This window comes from Rana temporaria, chromosome 3 (genome assembly GCF_905171775.1).
Source record: "Rana temporaria chromosome 3, aRanTem1.1, whole genome shotgun sequence".
NCBI classification, from domain to species: Eukaryota; Metazoa; Chordata; class Amphibia; order Anura; family Ranidae; genus Rana; species Rana temporaria.
In genome coordinates this window covers 36,061,338-36,074,409 of record NC_053491.1, presented here as the reverse complement: position 1 = coordinate 36,074,409, position 13,072 = coordinate 36,061,338, and the positions used below count along the sequence as shown (strand labels likewise).

Here is a 13,072-nt window from a genome sequence, read left to right as displayed (position 1 = left end):
GACAAAAAAAAAACAAAAAATAAATAAAATCGCAAATCGCAGCCATTACTAGTAAAAAAAAAAAAAAAAATCATAAATCTACTCCCTATATTGTAGGCGCTATAACTTTTGCGCAAACCAATCAATATACGCTTATTGCGATTTTTTTAAACAAAAATATGTAGAAGAATACGTATCGGCCTAAACCGAGGGAAATTTTTTTTTTTTTTTTTTTAAATTGGGATATTATTATAACAAAAAGTAAAAAATATTGTGTTTTTTTTCAAAATTTTCTGTATTTTTATGTTTATAGCGCAAAAAATAAAAATCGCAGAGGTGATCAAATACCACCAAAAGAAAGCTCTATTTGTGGGAAAAAAATGATAAAAATATAATTTGGGTACAGTGTTGTATGACCGCGCAATTGTCATTCAAAATGCGTCAGCGCTGAAAGCTGAAAATTGGTCTGGGCACGAAGGGGGTTTAAGTGCCCAGTAATGAAGTGGTTAATATTGAATACCACTTTGAATAAAAGGTGCAAACCACCAAAACAATATTGGGAAGATGCCATTACATGTACTCCATCATGCCTTCCCATACTCAGTATTAGAGGGTTACCTGTGTTTCGGGACCCTTTCCTCCTCCGCGTTGACATCACTTGCGGTATTCTGACATCTCTGCGCACTCACAAGTACAGTTCGGCACCAGGAACTTTTTATCGCTCTGGGTACAAGAAAGGAAACATCGGTTACTAAAAATAATCCAACTAACCATATAGAAGGTGAAATGCAGGTATAGTGACATCTCACACATGGATTGTTATCGGCAATCTCCCCTTCACACACATGAAACAACAACGTGGACAAAAAGGAAGAGAAGGATTACTACACTGATCCTCCAATCACTATCCAGAGCCAAAAGGATCCTGAAGGGCATGATGGGAAATGAGTGACTGGGGGGAGGACCAAGATGGAGGTGCAGGATCGGGACTGCTGCACCTGATCAGCGGATGGCGGCAGATCACTAAATCCGCTCAACAGGTGAATATCTGAACCCAGGACAACGCTGTGTGACACATAATTGGAACTTAAAGGGTCACTAAAGGATTTTTTTTTTAGCTAAATAGCTTCCTTTACCTTACTGCAGTACTGGTTTTATGTCCTCATTGTTCGTTTTTGCTTTGAAGTAGCTGTAATTCTGCTGTGATCTCCACACTTCCTGGTTGCCTGTTTCCTTATAACCATCATACTGGGAGCTTTCTCACGGTGGTCTAAGCTGTCATTACTGTGTGTCTAAAACTTCCCAGAACCAATCAGATTCATTTTAAAAACAAAACACTGCCCTGGATTTGTTTGTTTTTGTTCTGTGGGTCTCTTTACTTCACATAAACATGAAGCCAGTTTAAAAGTGAAAGTGAAACTAGAGGCACATTATATGATTGATTTTTATCTACTTTTAATCATTTTTAAAATGAATCAGTTAACTTTTATGTCTCTATACCCTGTAAACCAGGGGTGGGCAATTATTTTTTCGATGGGGCCACATGAGAAACTAAAAATATTTTGGAGGGCCGGGCCAAAAGGCTAAACTCAATACTGCATAAAATCAATTGTATTTCTTTATAAAAAGCAGTAAATATCATTGTTGGAAAACTGGTACGAGTACTTGTTATAGACATGACACAGGAGGGGGACAGAGGCTGGGGACATGACACAGGAGGGGGACAGAGGCTGGGGACATGACCCAGGAGGGGGACAGACGCTGGGGACATGACACAGGAGGGGGACAGACGCTGGGGACATGACACAGGAGGGGGACAGACGCTGGGGACATGACACAGGAGGGGGACAGAGGCTGGGGACAGGCAGCCACTGTTTAATCAATAACAATTGATTAAACAGTGGCTGCATGTGATGGCACAGTGGCTGCGTGTGATGGCACAGTGGCTGCGTGTGATGGCACAGTGGTTGCGTTTGATGGGCACAGTGGCGACAATTGATGGCACAGTGGCTGCGTGTGATGGCACAGTGGTTGCGTTTGATGGGCACAGTGGCGACAATTGATGGCACAGTGGCTGCGTGTGATGGGCACAGTGGCAACAATTGATGGCACAGTGACTGCGTGTGTTGGCACAGTGGCTGCGTGTGTTGGCACAGTGGCTGCGTTTGATGGGCACAGTGGCTGCGTGTGATTGGCACAGTGGCTGCGTGTGATGGGCACAGTGGCTGCGTGTGATGGGCACAGTGGCTGCGTGTGATGGGCACAGTGGCTGCGTTTGATGGGCACAGTGGCTGCGTTTGATGGGCACAGTGGCTGCGTTTGATGGGCACAGTGGCTGCGTTTGATGGGCACAGTGGCTGCGTGTGATGGGCACAGTGGCTGCGTGTGATTGGCACAGTGGCTGCGTGTGATTGGCACAGTGGCTGTGTTTGGGAACAGTGGCTGCGTGTGTTGGCACAAGTGGCTGCGTGTGTTGGCACAAGTGGCTGCGTGTGTTGGCACAAGTGGCTGCGTGTGTTGGCACAAGTGGATGCGTGTGACCCCTCCCGGCCCTGCCTACTGTTATCACCGCGGCGGGGAACATTAGACAGCGTTCGTTTGAACAGCTGTTTTCCCCGCTGCGCATAGACACTCCCCCTTGGACGGATCTGTCCAATCGCGAGCAAGGGGGAGTGTCTATGTGACTCCCCCTTGCTCGCGATTGGACAGATCCGTCCAAGGGGGAGTGTCTATGCCATAGACACTCCCCCTTGGACGGATCTGTCCAATTGCGAGCAAGGGGGAGTGTCTATGTGACTCCCCCTTGCTTGCGATTGGACAGATCCGTCCAAGGGGGAGTGTCTATGCGCGGCAGGGGAAAACAGCTGTTCAAACGAACGCTGTCTAATGTTCCCCGCCGCGGTGATTAACGTGGCGGCGGTTTCGGCGGCGGGGGTGGGCCGGATTAAAAGGTCCGCCGGGCCGTAGTTTGCCCAGGTCTGCTGTAAACAGTCATTTCAGCAAAAAAAAATGTTTTCCTTTAGTGACCCTTTAAAGAGGTTGTAAACCGGTCTGGAAATTCTACCTATAGGTAACCCTACAATAAGGCTTCCCTATTAGGTACTGTAAATATCTCCTAAATGTGCGCCATTTAGGAGGCATTAACTGTGTTTTGCGCCGATGATGTCATCGGAGCATGCGCTGCAAACAAAAAGGCCCTCCGTGCCATTTCTTCGTGAGCAAGTGCCGTGACTGGCGGCTCCCATGTGGGAGCGACGTCACTGGGCTCCGGCCAATCACAGAGCCGGAAAAAAGGAGGGACAAACATGGATGCGGCCTGCAATGGGGACGACGCAGGCTTCTTTTGCAGGTTAGTGTCACATAATGTGCTAGTATGCGATGCATACTAGCACATTATGCTTTTAGTTTGTAGGGGCAAAGGAAGGAAGTAAAACCCATTAGGTTGTATCACATTGTATCTTTCTTTGTTCTTGCAGAGATAGAGAGATGGAGAGATGGATAATAAATATTATTTTCTCTTAATAAATATATGAAAAAATAAAAATAAACACTAGATCAAAGTTTGATCTAGTGTTTATTTTGATTTTTTCATTTATTTATTAATAATAATAATAATAATAATAATATTTTATAGATAGATAGATAGATAGATAGATAGAAAAAAAAATATATTATCTATCTATCTATCTATCTAATAATATTATTATTATTATTATTATTATTAATAAATATAAGAAAAAATCAAAATAAACACTAGATCAAACTTTGATCTAGTGTTTATTTTTTCATATATTTAATAATAATAATAATAATATTATTTTATAGATAGATGAAAAATATATATATTATATATCTATAAAATAATATTATTATTAATTATTATTATTATTATTATTATTATTATTAAATATATGAAAAAATAAACACTAGATCAAACTTTGATCTAGTGTTTATTTTGATTTTTTCATATATTTATTAACAATAATAATAATATTTTATAGATAGATATTTATCTATAAAATAATATTATTAATAAATATATGAAAAAATAAAAATAAACACTAGATCAAACTTTGATCTAGTGTTTATTTTTTCATATATTTATTATTATTGTTATTATTATTAATAATAATAATAATATTTATAGATAGAGATAGAAATTATATATATATATATATATATATATATATATATATATATATATATATATATATATATATATATATATTTCTATCTACCTATAAAATATTATTATTATTAATAATAATAATAAATATATGAAAAAATAAACACTAGATCAAACTTTGATCTAGTGTTTATTTTTTCATATATTTATTAATAATATTATTTTATAGATAAATATCTATCTATAAAATATTATTATTATTAATAAATATATGAAAAAATAAAAATAAACACTAGATCAAACTTTGATCTAGTGTTTATTTAGATTTTTTTCATATATTTATTAATAATAATATTATTTTATAGATAGAAAAATACCAGTTACACTTACGGTAGCTGTTTTTCTGTAAGTCTTACAGGACGGCACCTTGAGAGTAGACTGGCTCCACCTGACAGGAAACACAATCAGAAAGAGGTTTAAAAGCCCCGCCCCTCCCCGTGCAACTCAGTTAGTGATAAAGTAACCACCATTAGAGCACGGGAACCAGTATATAAAAATACAAACCATATAAATTCCTCAGGGTGGGAAATAGGCCTGCCGTCCTGTAAGACTTACAGAAAAACAGCTACCGTAAGTGTAACTGGTATTTTCTCAAGTCGTCTTCCAGGACGGCACCTTGAGAGATAAGCAAGTAACCCTCAGGCCTACCTTAGGGCGGGACAACTGCCTGCAGGATTCTTCTGCCAAACGTCAAGTCTTGGGGTGACAGAAGTTCCACACGGTAGTGTTTGAGAAAGGTGTTCTGGCTTGACCACGTTGCTGATCTACAGATTTGTTCCACTGAAACTCCTGCTCTCTCTGCCCAGGAGGTTGCTATAGATCTCGTGGAATGTGCCTTGACTTTAGGTACTGTTTTGCCAGCCTTAATGTATGCTAATGAAATTGCCTGTCTTATCCACCTAGATATAGAGGCTCTAGATGCTTGGCAACCCTTTTTCTGTCCTGAAAAATTAATTTAGCAAGTGAGATGAGCGTCTGAACTCGCTCACCCTTTCCAAATAACTTAACAAACAGCGTCTTACATCCAAACAGTGGAAGGTCTTTTCCCTTTCGTTCTGTGGATTTGCGCAAAATGAAGGAAGAATAATTTCTTGTGACCTATGAAATTTCGTTGCCACCTTAGGTAGGTACAGGGGATCCTGACTTAGGACTACCCTGTCTTCAAAAAGACGAAAATAAGGCTCTTTGATTGAGAGCGCCTGCATGTCTCCTATTCTTTTGGCCGTAGTAATAGCCAGAAGAAAAGAGAATTTAAATGTCAACAGCCTAACCGGAATGCTGTCTATCGGTTCAAACGGAGGTTTGGATAGATGGTCTAGAACCAAGGTGAGGTCCCAGGGGGGAACCCTGGAGATTTGAATAGGGGATAACCTATCCCTAGCCGACAGGAACCTCTTGATCAGCGGATCCAGGGCCAGCCTCTTGTCTAAAAAGTAGGACAAGGCGGCTACTTGTACTCTTAAGGTTCTTGTGGCTAGTCCTAGATCAACTCCTTCCTGGAGAAATTCCAGGATGACAGATATTTCAGGTAGTGGGGCTTGCCTGGCTGCACACCAGCGTGAAAAAACCCCCCAGGTCTTAGCATAGATTTTTCTAGTGACCTCCTTATGACTAGCCAAAAGGGTATTTATTACCTTCTCCGAACAACCTCTCCGCTGCAGGTTCCACCTCTCAAGTACCAGGCCGTCAGACTGAAAAAGTCGGGCTCTGGGTGAAAGATCGGTCCCTGCCGCAGAAGGTCCACTCGGACCGGGAGAGGAAGGGGGGGGAAGAACTGACCAATGTTCTAACATTGGGAACCAAGCTCTTTTGGGCCACTGGGGAGCGATCAGGATCAGCTTCCCTCGTGAGCGACTCAGTTTCTGTAGGACCCTTGGGATCAGACTCAGGGGAGGGAAGGCATAGGCCAGCTGAAATGTCCAGGCCTGGGCCAACGCGTCCACACCCTCCGATCCCTGATCCCGGGAGAGGGAGAAGAACCTTTCTACCTTCCTGTTCTTCCTGTTCGCGAAGAGGTCTATCTCTGGGTTGCCGAAACGATGTCGAACCCAGTCGAAGACCTCTCGATTTAATTCCCACTCCCCCTGGAGGATGGGTTGGCGGCTTAGAAAGTCCGCTTCTAGGTTTAGGGCTCCCCTGATGTGAAATGCTGAAAGGGAGAGGACTCTCTGTTCTGCCCAACCCAGAATTTCTAAGGACAGCCTTAGAAGAGAACGGGACCTGGTGCCTTCCTGGTGATTTATGAACGCCACCGTGGTTGCGTTGTCGGAGAGAATCTGTATTTCTTGGTTCATGACTCTCTCCTCGAACGCCTCCAAGGCCTTCCCGACCGCTAATAATTTGCGGAAGTTGGAAGAGGACCTGCTTTGTTGACGATCCCAGGACGCCTGGGCCTGGAGACCCGACATGTGGGCTCCCCACCCCCAGGAGCTGGCATCCGTGGTTATCCTGAGAGGATTTGTCTGGTTCCATGGGAGGCCTTCCTCCAAATTCTGAGGAATGAGCCACCACCCCAGTGTGCATTTTACAGATTCCGGGATGCTGACCCTGGAGTCTAGGGATGAGTCCTTCCCGTCCCAGGAGGAGAGCAGGAAGGCCTGCAGGGTTCTGTAATGAAGCTGGGCCCATGGGACCGCTGGGATGCATGAGGTCATCAGTCCCAGTAACCTCATGATCTGCCTGAGGGAAATTTCTATTGAACCCATGACGGACCTGACCACTGACCCGAGTCTCTGGATCTTGTCCTCTGGAAGAACCAGCATTTTCTCTACGGAATCTATCAGGAAACCCAGATACATTTTTCTCTGTTTACAATCCATCCCAAAGATTCCAGAGTAGTCAGGACAGTGGCCAGATCCGAGAGAAGAAGCTCTCGGCTGGGGTTGAAAAGCAGTAGGTCGTCCAGGTAGGGGACAAGGGAGATCCCTTTCAGATGTAGAAAGGCGACCACCTCTGCCAGGACTTTCGTGAAAACCCTTGGGCTGGAGGCCAGACCAAAGGGGAGTGCGGTGAACTGCCAGTGCTGAATCCCCTGAGGGGAGGAAATGGCAAATCAGAGGAACCTTCGATGGTCCCCGAAGATTGGGACATGGAGGTAGGCGTCCCTCAAGTCTATGGTTACCATAAAGACTCCTTCTAACAACAGTCCCTTGAGACTGTAAATGTTTTCCATGCGGAACTTCTTGTAGAGGAGAAAGGTATTTAAAGGTCTTAAATTTATGATCAATCGGAATTTCCCCGAAGGTTTGGGCACCATGAAAATATGTGAGTACACCCCCTGACCCTGTTGTCCTGGCGGAACTGGGATTATGACTCCCTGCTGAGCTAGATCTGTCACATTTCCCAGAAGGGCAGCTGCCTTGAGGGGATCTTGGGGTAGATGAGTGAGGAGGAATATTGGGGGGGGAAGTTGGCGGAATTCCAATCTGTAACCTTCCCTCACTATTTGCAAAATGTGAGGACTCGTGTTATACTCTCCCAGGCTGGAAAAAATTGGGAGAGTCTTCCCCCGACTCTTAAGTCACTTGGAGTCCTTACCTGCGGGTTTGGGATCGGGGAAAAGGATACCCCCTTTTGGCTTATCCTTTCCCGCGATCCATCGCTTATTAAAGGCCGATCTTCGGTCAGAAGGTCGGTTTTTATTCTGGGGGCCTCGAAAAAATCTTCTCCTGTTAGGTCTAGGTTTTGGGGGGAACCGTTTCCCCTTTTCTGAGGCCCTAGTTAGAGCTTGATCAAGTCCTGCCCCAAAGAGAAGAGTGCCTTCAAAGGGCAGGGCACATAGACGGGTCTTGGAGGCAAGATCACCTTCCCACGTCTTGAGCCATACCGCCCTTCTGGCGGCGTTGACGAGAGCACCCGTCTTAGCAGAGGATCGGACTGTTTCAATCGATGCATCTGCAAGATAGGCTACCGCACTGCCTATGACTGTAAGAGAATCTCTTATTTCTTTAAACTTGGAGGTTTGAGGTACATGCTCCAGAAGTCTGGTTAACCAGGTATCTGCATTCCTAGCGATGCATCCATAGCGAAGTCGTGCAGGCGCCACTCTCCTCCTTGCTGCAGTGAGAACAGCGAGGAGCCGACGCCGCTGGCGGCCGCCATTTTGGTGAAGACCGGAAGCGGAACTTCGTCATCACCGCACACCGCCTGTGACGCGGCGTCGACTGCTGGCTCCATTCGAAAATGTCCCCGGGAGGACAGTACACCGGAGCCACGCTGAGGAAGCCCTCACACCCGCCCAGCAGGTAAGGGGTCCTGGAGGAGAGGGAACATGGCCAAATAGGAGTACTGGGATAGCCACTATCCCAGGGATTCCTACAGAAAGGAAAGAAGGGGGGTATTGTTTGCAATCTTCCTCCCCCCCCCTATCACACGGGGAAAACCCCCCGGGACAGGCATTACACCTTTAGCTGAGGCAGGGACAGCCTCCCAGGACCCACTGCTCAGTACCCGGAGGGGGACCACCAGCCCCAGGCCTTAGGTCTGACAAAAAATAATAAACTGTTTCGCTGGTGGGAAACACAATCAATAACTGAGGTGCACGGGGAGGGGCGGGGCTTTTAAACCTCTTTCTGATTGTGTTTCCTGTCAGGTGGAGCCAGTCTACTCTCAAGGTGCCGTCCTGGAAGACGACTTGAGAAAAATATATATATATATTATATATCTATCTATAAAATAATATTATTATTAATAAATATATGAAAAAAATCTAAATAAACACTAGATCAAAGTCTGATCTAGGTCAGCCTCAGGGTTAGTGTTAAGATCAGGGTCAAGGTCAGTATTCTTTCCACAGGATTTTTTATTTCTTAAAATTTGTGTCATTGGGCCAGATTCACGTAGACTCGCGCAAAACTGCGGCGGCGTAACGTATGACATTTACGTTACGCCGCCGCAAGTTTTACGGGCAAGTGCTTGATTCACAAAGCACTTGCCTGTAAAGTTGCGGCGGCGTAGCGTAAATCCCCCGGTGCAAGCCCGTCTAATTCAAATGATCCGGGTAGGGGGCGTGGATCATTTAAATTAGGCGTGTTCCCGCGCCGAACGTACTGCGCATGCGCCGTCCCTAAAATTTCCCGACATGCATTGCGCTAAATGACGTCGCAAGGACGTCATTGGTTTCGACGTGAACGTAAATGGCGCCCAGCCCCATTCACGGACGACTTACGCAAACGACGTAAAATTTTCAAATTGCGAAGCGGGAACGACGGCCATACTTAACATTGGATACGCCACCTAGGGGGCATGTTTATCTTTACGCCGCGTATCTCTTACGGAAACGGCGTAAATTTACTGCGACGGGCAAGCGTATGTTTGTGAATCGGTGTAGCGACTCATTTGCATATTCTACGCCGACCTCAATGTAAGCGCCACCTAGCGGCCAGCGGAAATATTGCACGGTTTTATGAATTGCAGTCATTTTTGCAAAAAAAAGTGATTGTATGTAAATAAACATGTATGTATGCTCACATCTGTGATGCTGCTTGGATGTTACATTTTGAAAGAAGCTGGGCACTGACAGGCATCATTGATGGGCACTGATAGTCATCATTAATGGGCATGACAGACATCATTGATGGGCAGCACTGATGGGCACTGACTGGCATAATTGACGGGCACTGACTGCATCACTGATGGGCATTGACAGTCATCATTAATGAGCACTGACGGGCATCATTAATGGGCACAACAGACATCATTGATGGGCAGCACTGATTGGCACTGACTGGCATAATTGACGGACACTGACAGGCATCACCGACAGTCATCATTAATGAGCACTGACGGGCATCATTAATGGGCACCGATTGGAATCACTGACATGCATCATTAATGGGCACTGACAGACATTATTGATGGGCACTGATTGGAATCACTGACAGGCATCACTGATGGGCACTGACAGGCATCACTGACAGTCATTAATGAGCACTGACGGGCACCGATTGGAATCACTGATTGGGGCATCACTGATTATCAGGGCATGGATGATCAGTGCCCTAATTATCAGTGTATATGTCTCTGTGTGGATTTTCTGGTTATCGGCTCTCCTCCCCTCATGCGCCGTCAGTGTGAGGAAAAAAGTGCCTATGAGGTGGCACTAATGAGGTGGCACTGGTGGGCACGGCTTAGCAGCAGTGGGTCTGGAGTGTGCAGAACCGATGTCCCATTTACTCCAGACGGTAAAACGGCTTTTATTTTTTCTCCTCACACTGTCAGCTTGAGAAAAAAAAAAAGAAGCCGATTACTAACTCGGTTCAGCTGTCATTGGCCGACAGCTGATCACGTGGTAAGAGACCAGGACGGGCCCTTTACTCCGATCAGCAGAGTCTCATGCCCCCCGCAGAGAGGTGTGCCAGCGGGGCATTCTTGGGAGATAGTCCATGGACGCCCCCCGGCCATTCAGGCCGCGCACTGCATCCGTCTTTCAGGTATTGCACGGGCGGGAAGAGGTTAAACAGCATCACAGACGTGACTATACTTTATTTATTTATTTCTATCACTTCATTGCTAAAATAACTCTGACATTCAGGACACAGCCGGGTGTAGCAAGATGTCCGCCGCCTTCTTCCGACTACAAGTGTTCTGTCAGATGAACAAACCTGGTAGCGGCGGAATGTATGACAGAACACTAACACGCACATGTAAGGCTGCATTCACACCTGAACGCAGCGTATTTTACCGCGACAAATTGCGGCGTTTTGTCCCGTGACAAAACGCGGTAAAATACGCCGCGGTAACATACACAGAAGGGGTGATCAACATTGTCGGCTATGGCCGAACGCCGCCTGAAAAAAAGGTCCGGGACTTGTTTTGAGCTTCAGGCGTTTCGGCGCTCGGCGTGGAGATGTAAACGATCTCCATAGCCGACAATGTAAAATTACCCCTCCAGCGTATTAGGCTGCATTCACACTAGAACGCGGCGTATTTTGTCGCGATTTGTAAACTTTTTTTTTTTTTTTTTTACAAATCCTTTTACATTGATGTCTATGCCGAACGCCGAAAGCCGCTTCAAAAAAAGGGTCCGGGACTTGTTTTCAGGCAGCAGGCGTACGGCGTTTCATGTGAACCATCTCATAGACATCAATGTAAAGCGGCGTCGCGCTTCAGGCGTATATACGCCTAGGTGTGAATGGGCTCTTAGGGGCTGCTGCGGCGTCACGCTTCAGCCGTATATACGCCTAGGTGTGAATGGGCTCTTAGGGGCTGCTGCGGCGTTGCGCTTCGGGCGTATATACGCCTAGGTGTGAATGGCCTCTTAACCCGCATTCACATCTAGGCGTTTTTACGCCTGTAGCGCTACGCCGCTGCCGCCAGAGGGCTGGAAACACATTTCCCTCTATGGAGATGGTTCACATCTCCACGCCGGAAAAAAGGTCCCGGACCTTTTTTCAGGCGTCTTTTGGCGTTCGGCTAGGAGATGGGAAGCATCTCCATAGAGGGGGGTCAATCCGGGGCACATCTAGGCGGACAATACCGGCGTTTTGTCGCCGCAAATCGCGGTACAAAACGGCGCTATTTGTACCGCGATTTGCGGCGCCAAAACGCAGCGATTTTGTCCGCCTAGATGTGAATGGAGCCTTAGGGGCTGCTGCGGCGTCGCGCTTCAGGCGTATATACGCCTAGGTGTGAATAGGCTCTTAGGGGCTGCTGCGGCGTTGCGCTTCAGGCGTATATATACGCCTAGGTGTGAATAGGCTCTTAGGGGCTGCTGCGGCGTTGCGCTTCAGGCGTATATACGCCTAGGTGTGAATGGGCTCTTAGGGGCTGCTGCGGCGTTGCGCTTCAGGCGTATATATACGCCTAGGTGTGAATGGGCTCTTAGGGGCTGCTGCGGCGTTGCGCTTCAGGCGTATATACGCCTAGGTGTGAATGGGCTCTTAGGGGCTGCTGCGGCGTCGCGCTTCAGGCGTATATACGCCTAGGTGTGAATGGGCTCTTAGGGGCTGCTGCGGCGTCGCGCTTCAGGCGTATATACGCCTAGGTGTGAATGGAGCCTTAAAGCTGATCACACAACACATGTGAGGAATCGCTGCAAACCTGTTTTCAAGTTTGATAGAGAAGGGTGGGTTATAACGCCTGACAGGTATATATTTTTTTTGTGTCCCCATTGGGGAGATTCCCCGTCACTTCCTGTGCCATAACCAAAACAGGAAGTGTAAGGAAATCTCTGCGATGTGGTCGTCCTTAGAACTCGTGTCCCCATCGGAAGATTTCCCCTCTCTTCCTGTTCTGGTGACAACCCCAATGGGGGACACAGATGGCAGATAACTCTCCCTTATTCTAACCAACATGGAAACACAGTGCACAGCTCCTCAGTCTTCTTACTTTCCTCTCATTGAGATATATACCCAATTCCCCCATAACACAGCCCTGCCCCCCCTCCACTCACCCACATGTCCTGAGCAGCCCCAGGGCCGCCCCCCACGCCGCTCCATTCATCTCTCCCGGTCCTGGGTGATCACACTGCAAGGTCACATGGGACAAACCACCCCTACAACCCGGCGAGGGGGAACCTCCAACATCAATGTCACAGTAAAACTAGAAAAAAAAAACATTTAAGGCACATGAAGCCATTTCTCTTTTTTTTACGTGTTATATATATATATATATATATAATTATAAACAACAAATACAATTTGATAGCAAAAAGGCTTTTTAGGTTAAATGTACCCCCCCGAATATTTCAATGGACTGTCCCAGCTCAGACCGCACCAAACTAAAGGGGGTGCTAAACAAAGTTGATCGAGTGAATTATTAATGGAAACTCAAAATACATCTATTTACTTTTATTAAAATAACATAAGAACGTTCTTTTTTTGTTAAGTGTTGAAGTCTTTTGTGCGGTTTGCGGGCTGGTAGGAAGTAGTGTCATTTTTGTCTCCCCCCCCTCGTCAAAAAGATACA

General features: G+C 46.1%; 1 protein-coding gene across 1 annotated transcript in view; it reads right to left on the bottom strand.

The window, feature by feature from the left end:
• Positions 1–12,662, bottom strand: part of MRPS11 (mitochondrial ribosomal protein S11) — a 60,327-nt gene extending 47,665 nt beyond the window's left edge. The window contains exons 1-2 of the mRNA XM_040342399.1: positions 12,558–12,662; positions 598–702 (exon numbers count right to left, since the gene is read on the bottom strand). Of these exons, the coding sequence (XP_040198333.1) occupies positions 598–702; positions 12,558–12,607 (155 nt within the window). The 5' untranslated portion in view covers positions 12,608–12,662. The remainder of the gene's footprint in view (positions 1–597; positions 703–12,557) is intronic.
• Between the last annotated feature and the right edge of the window lie 410 nt (positions 12,663–13,072).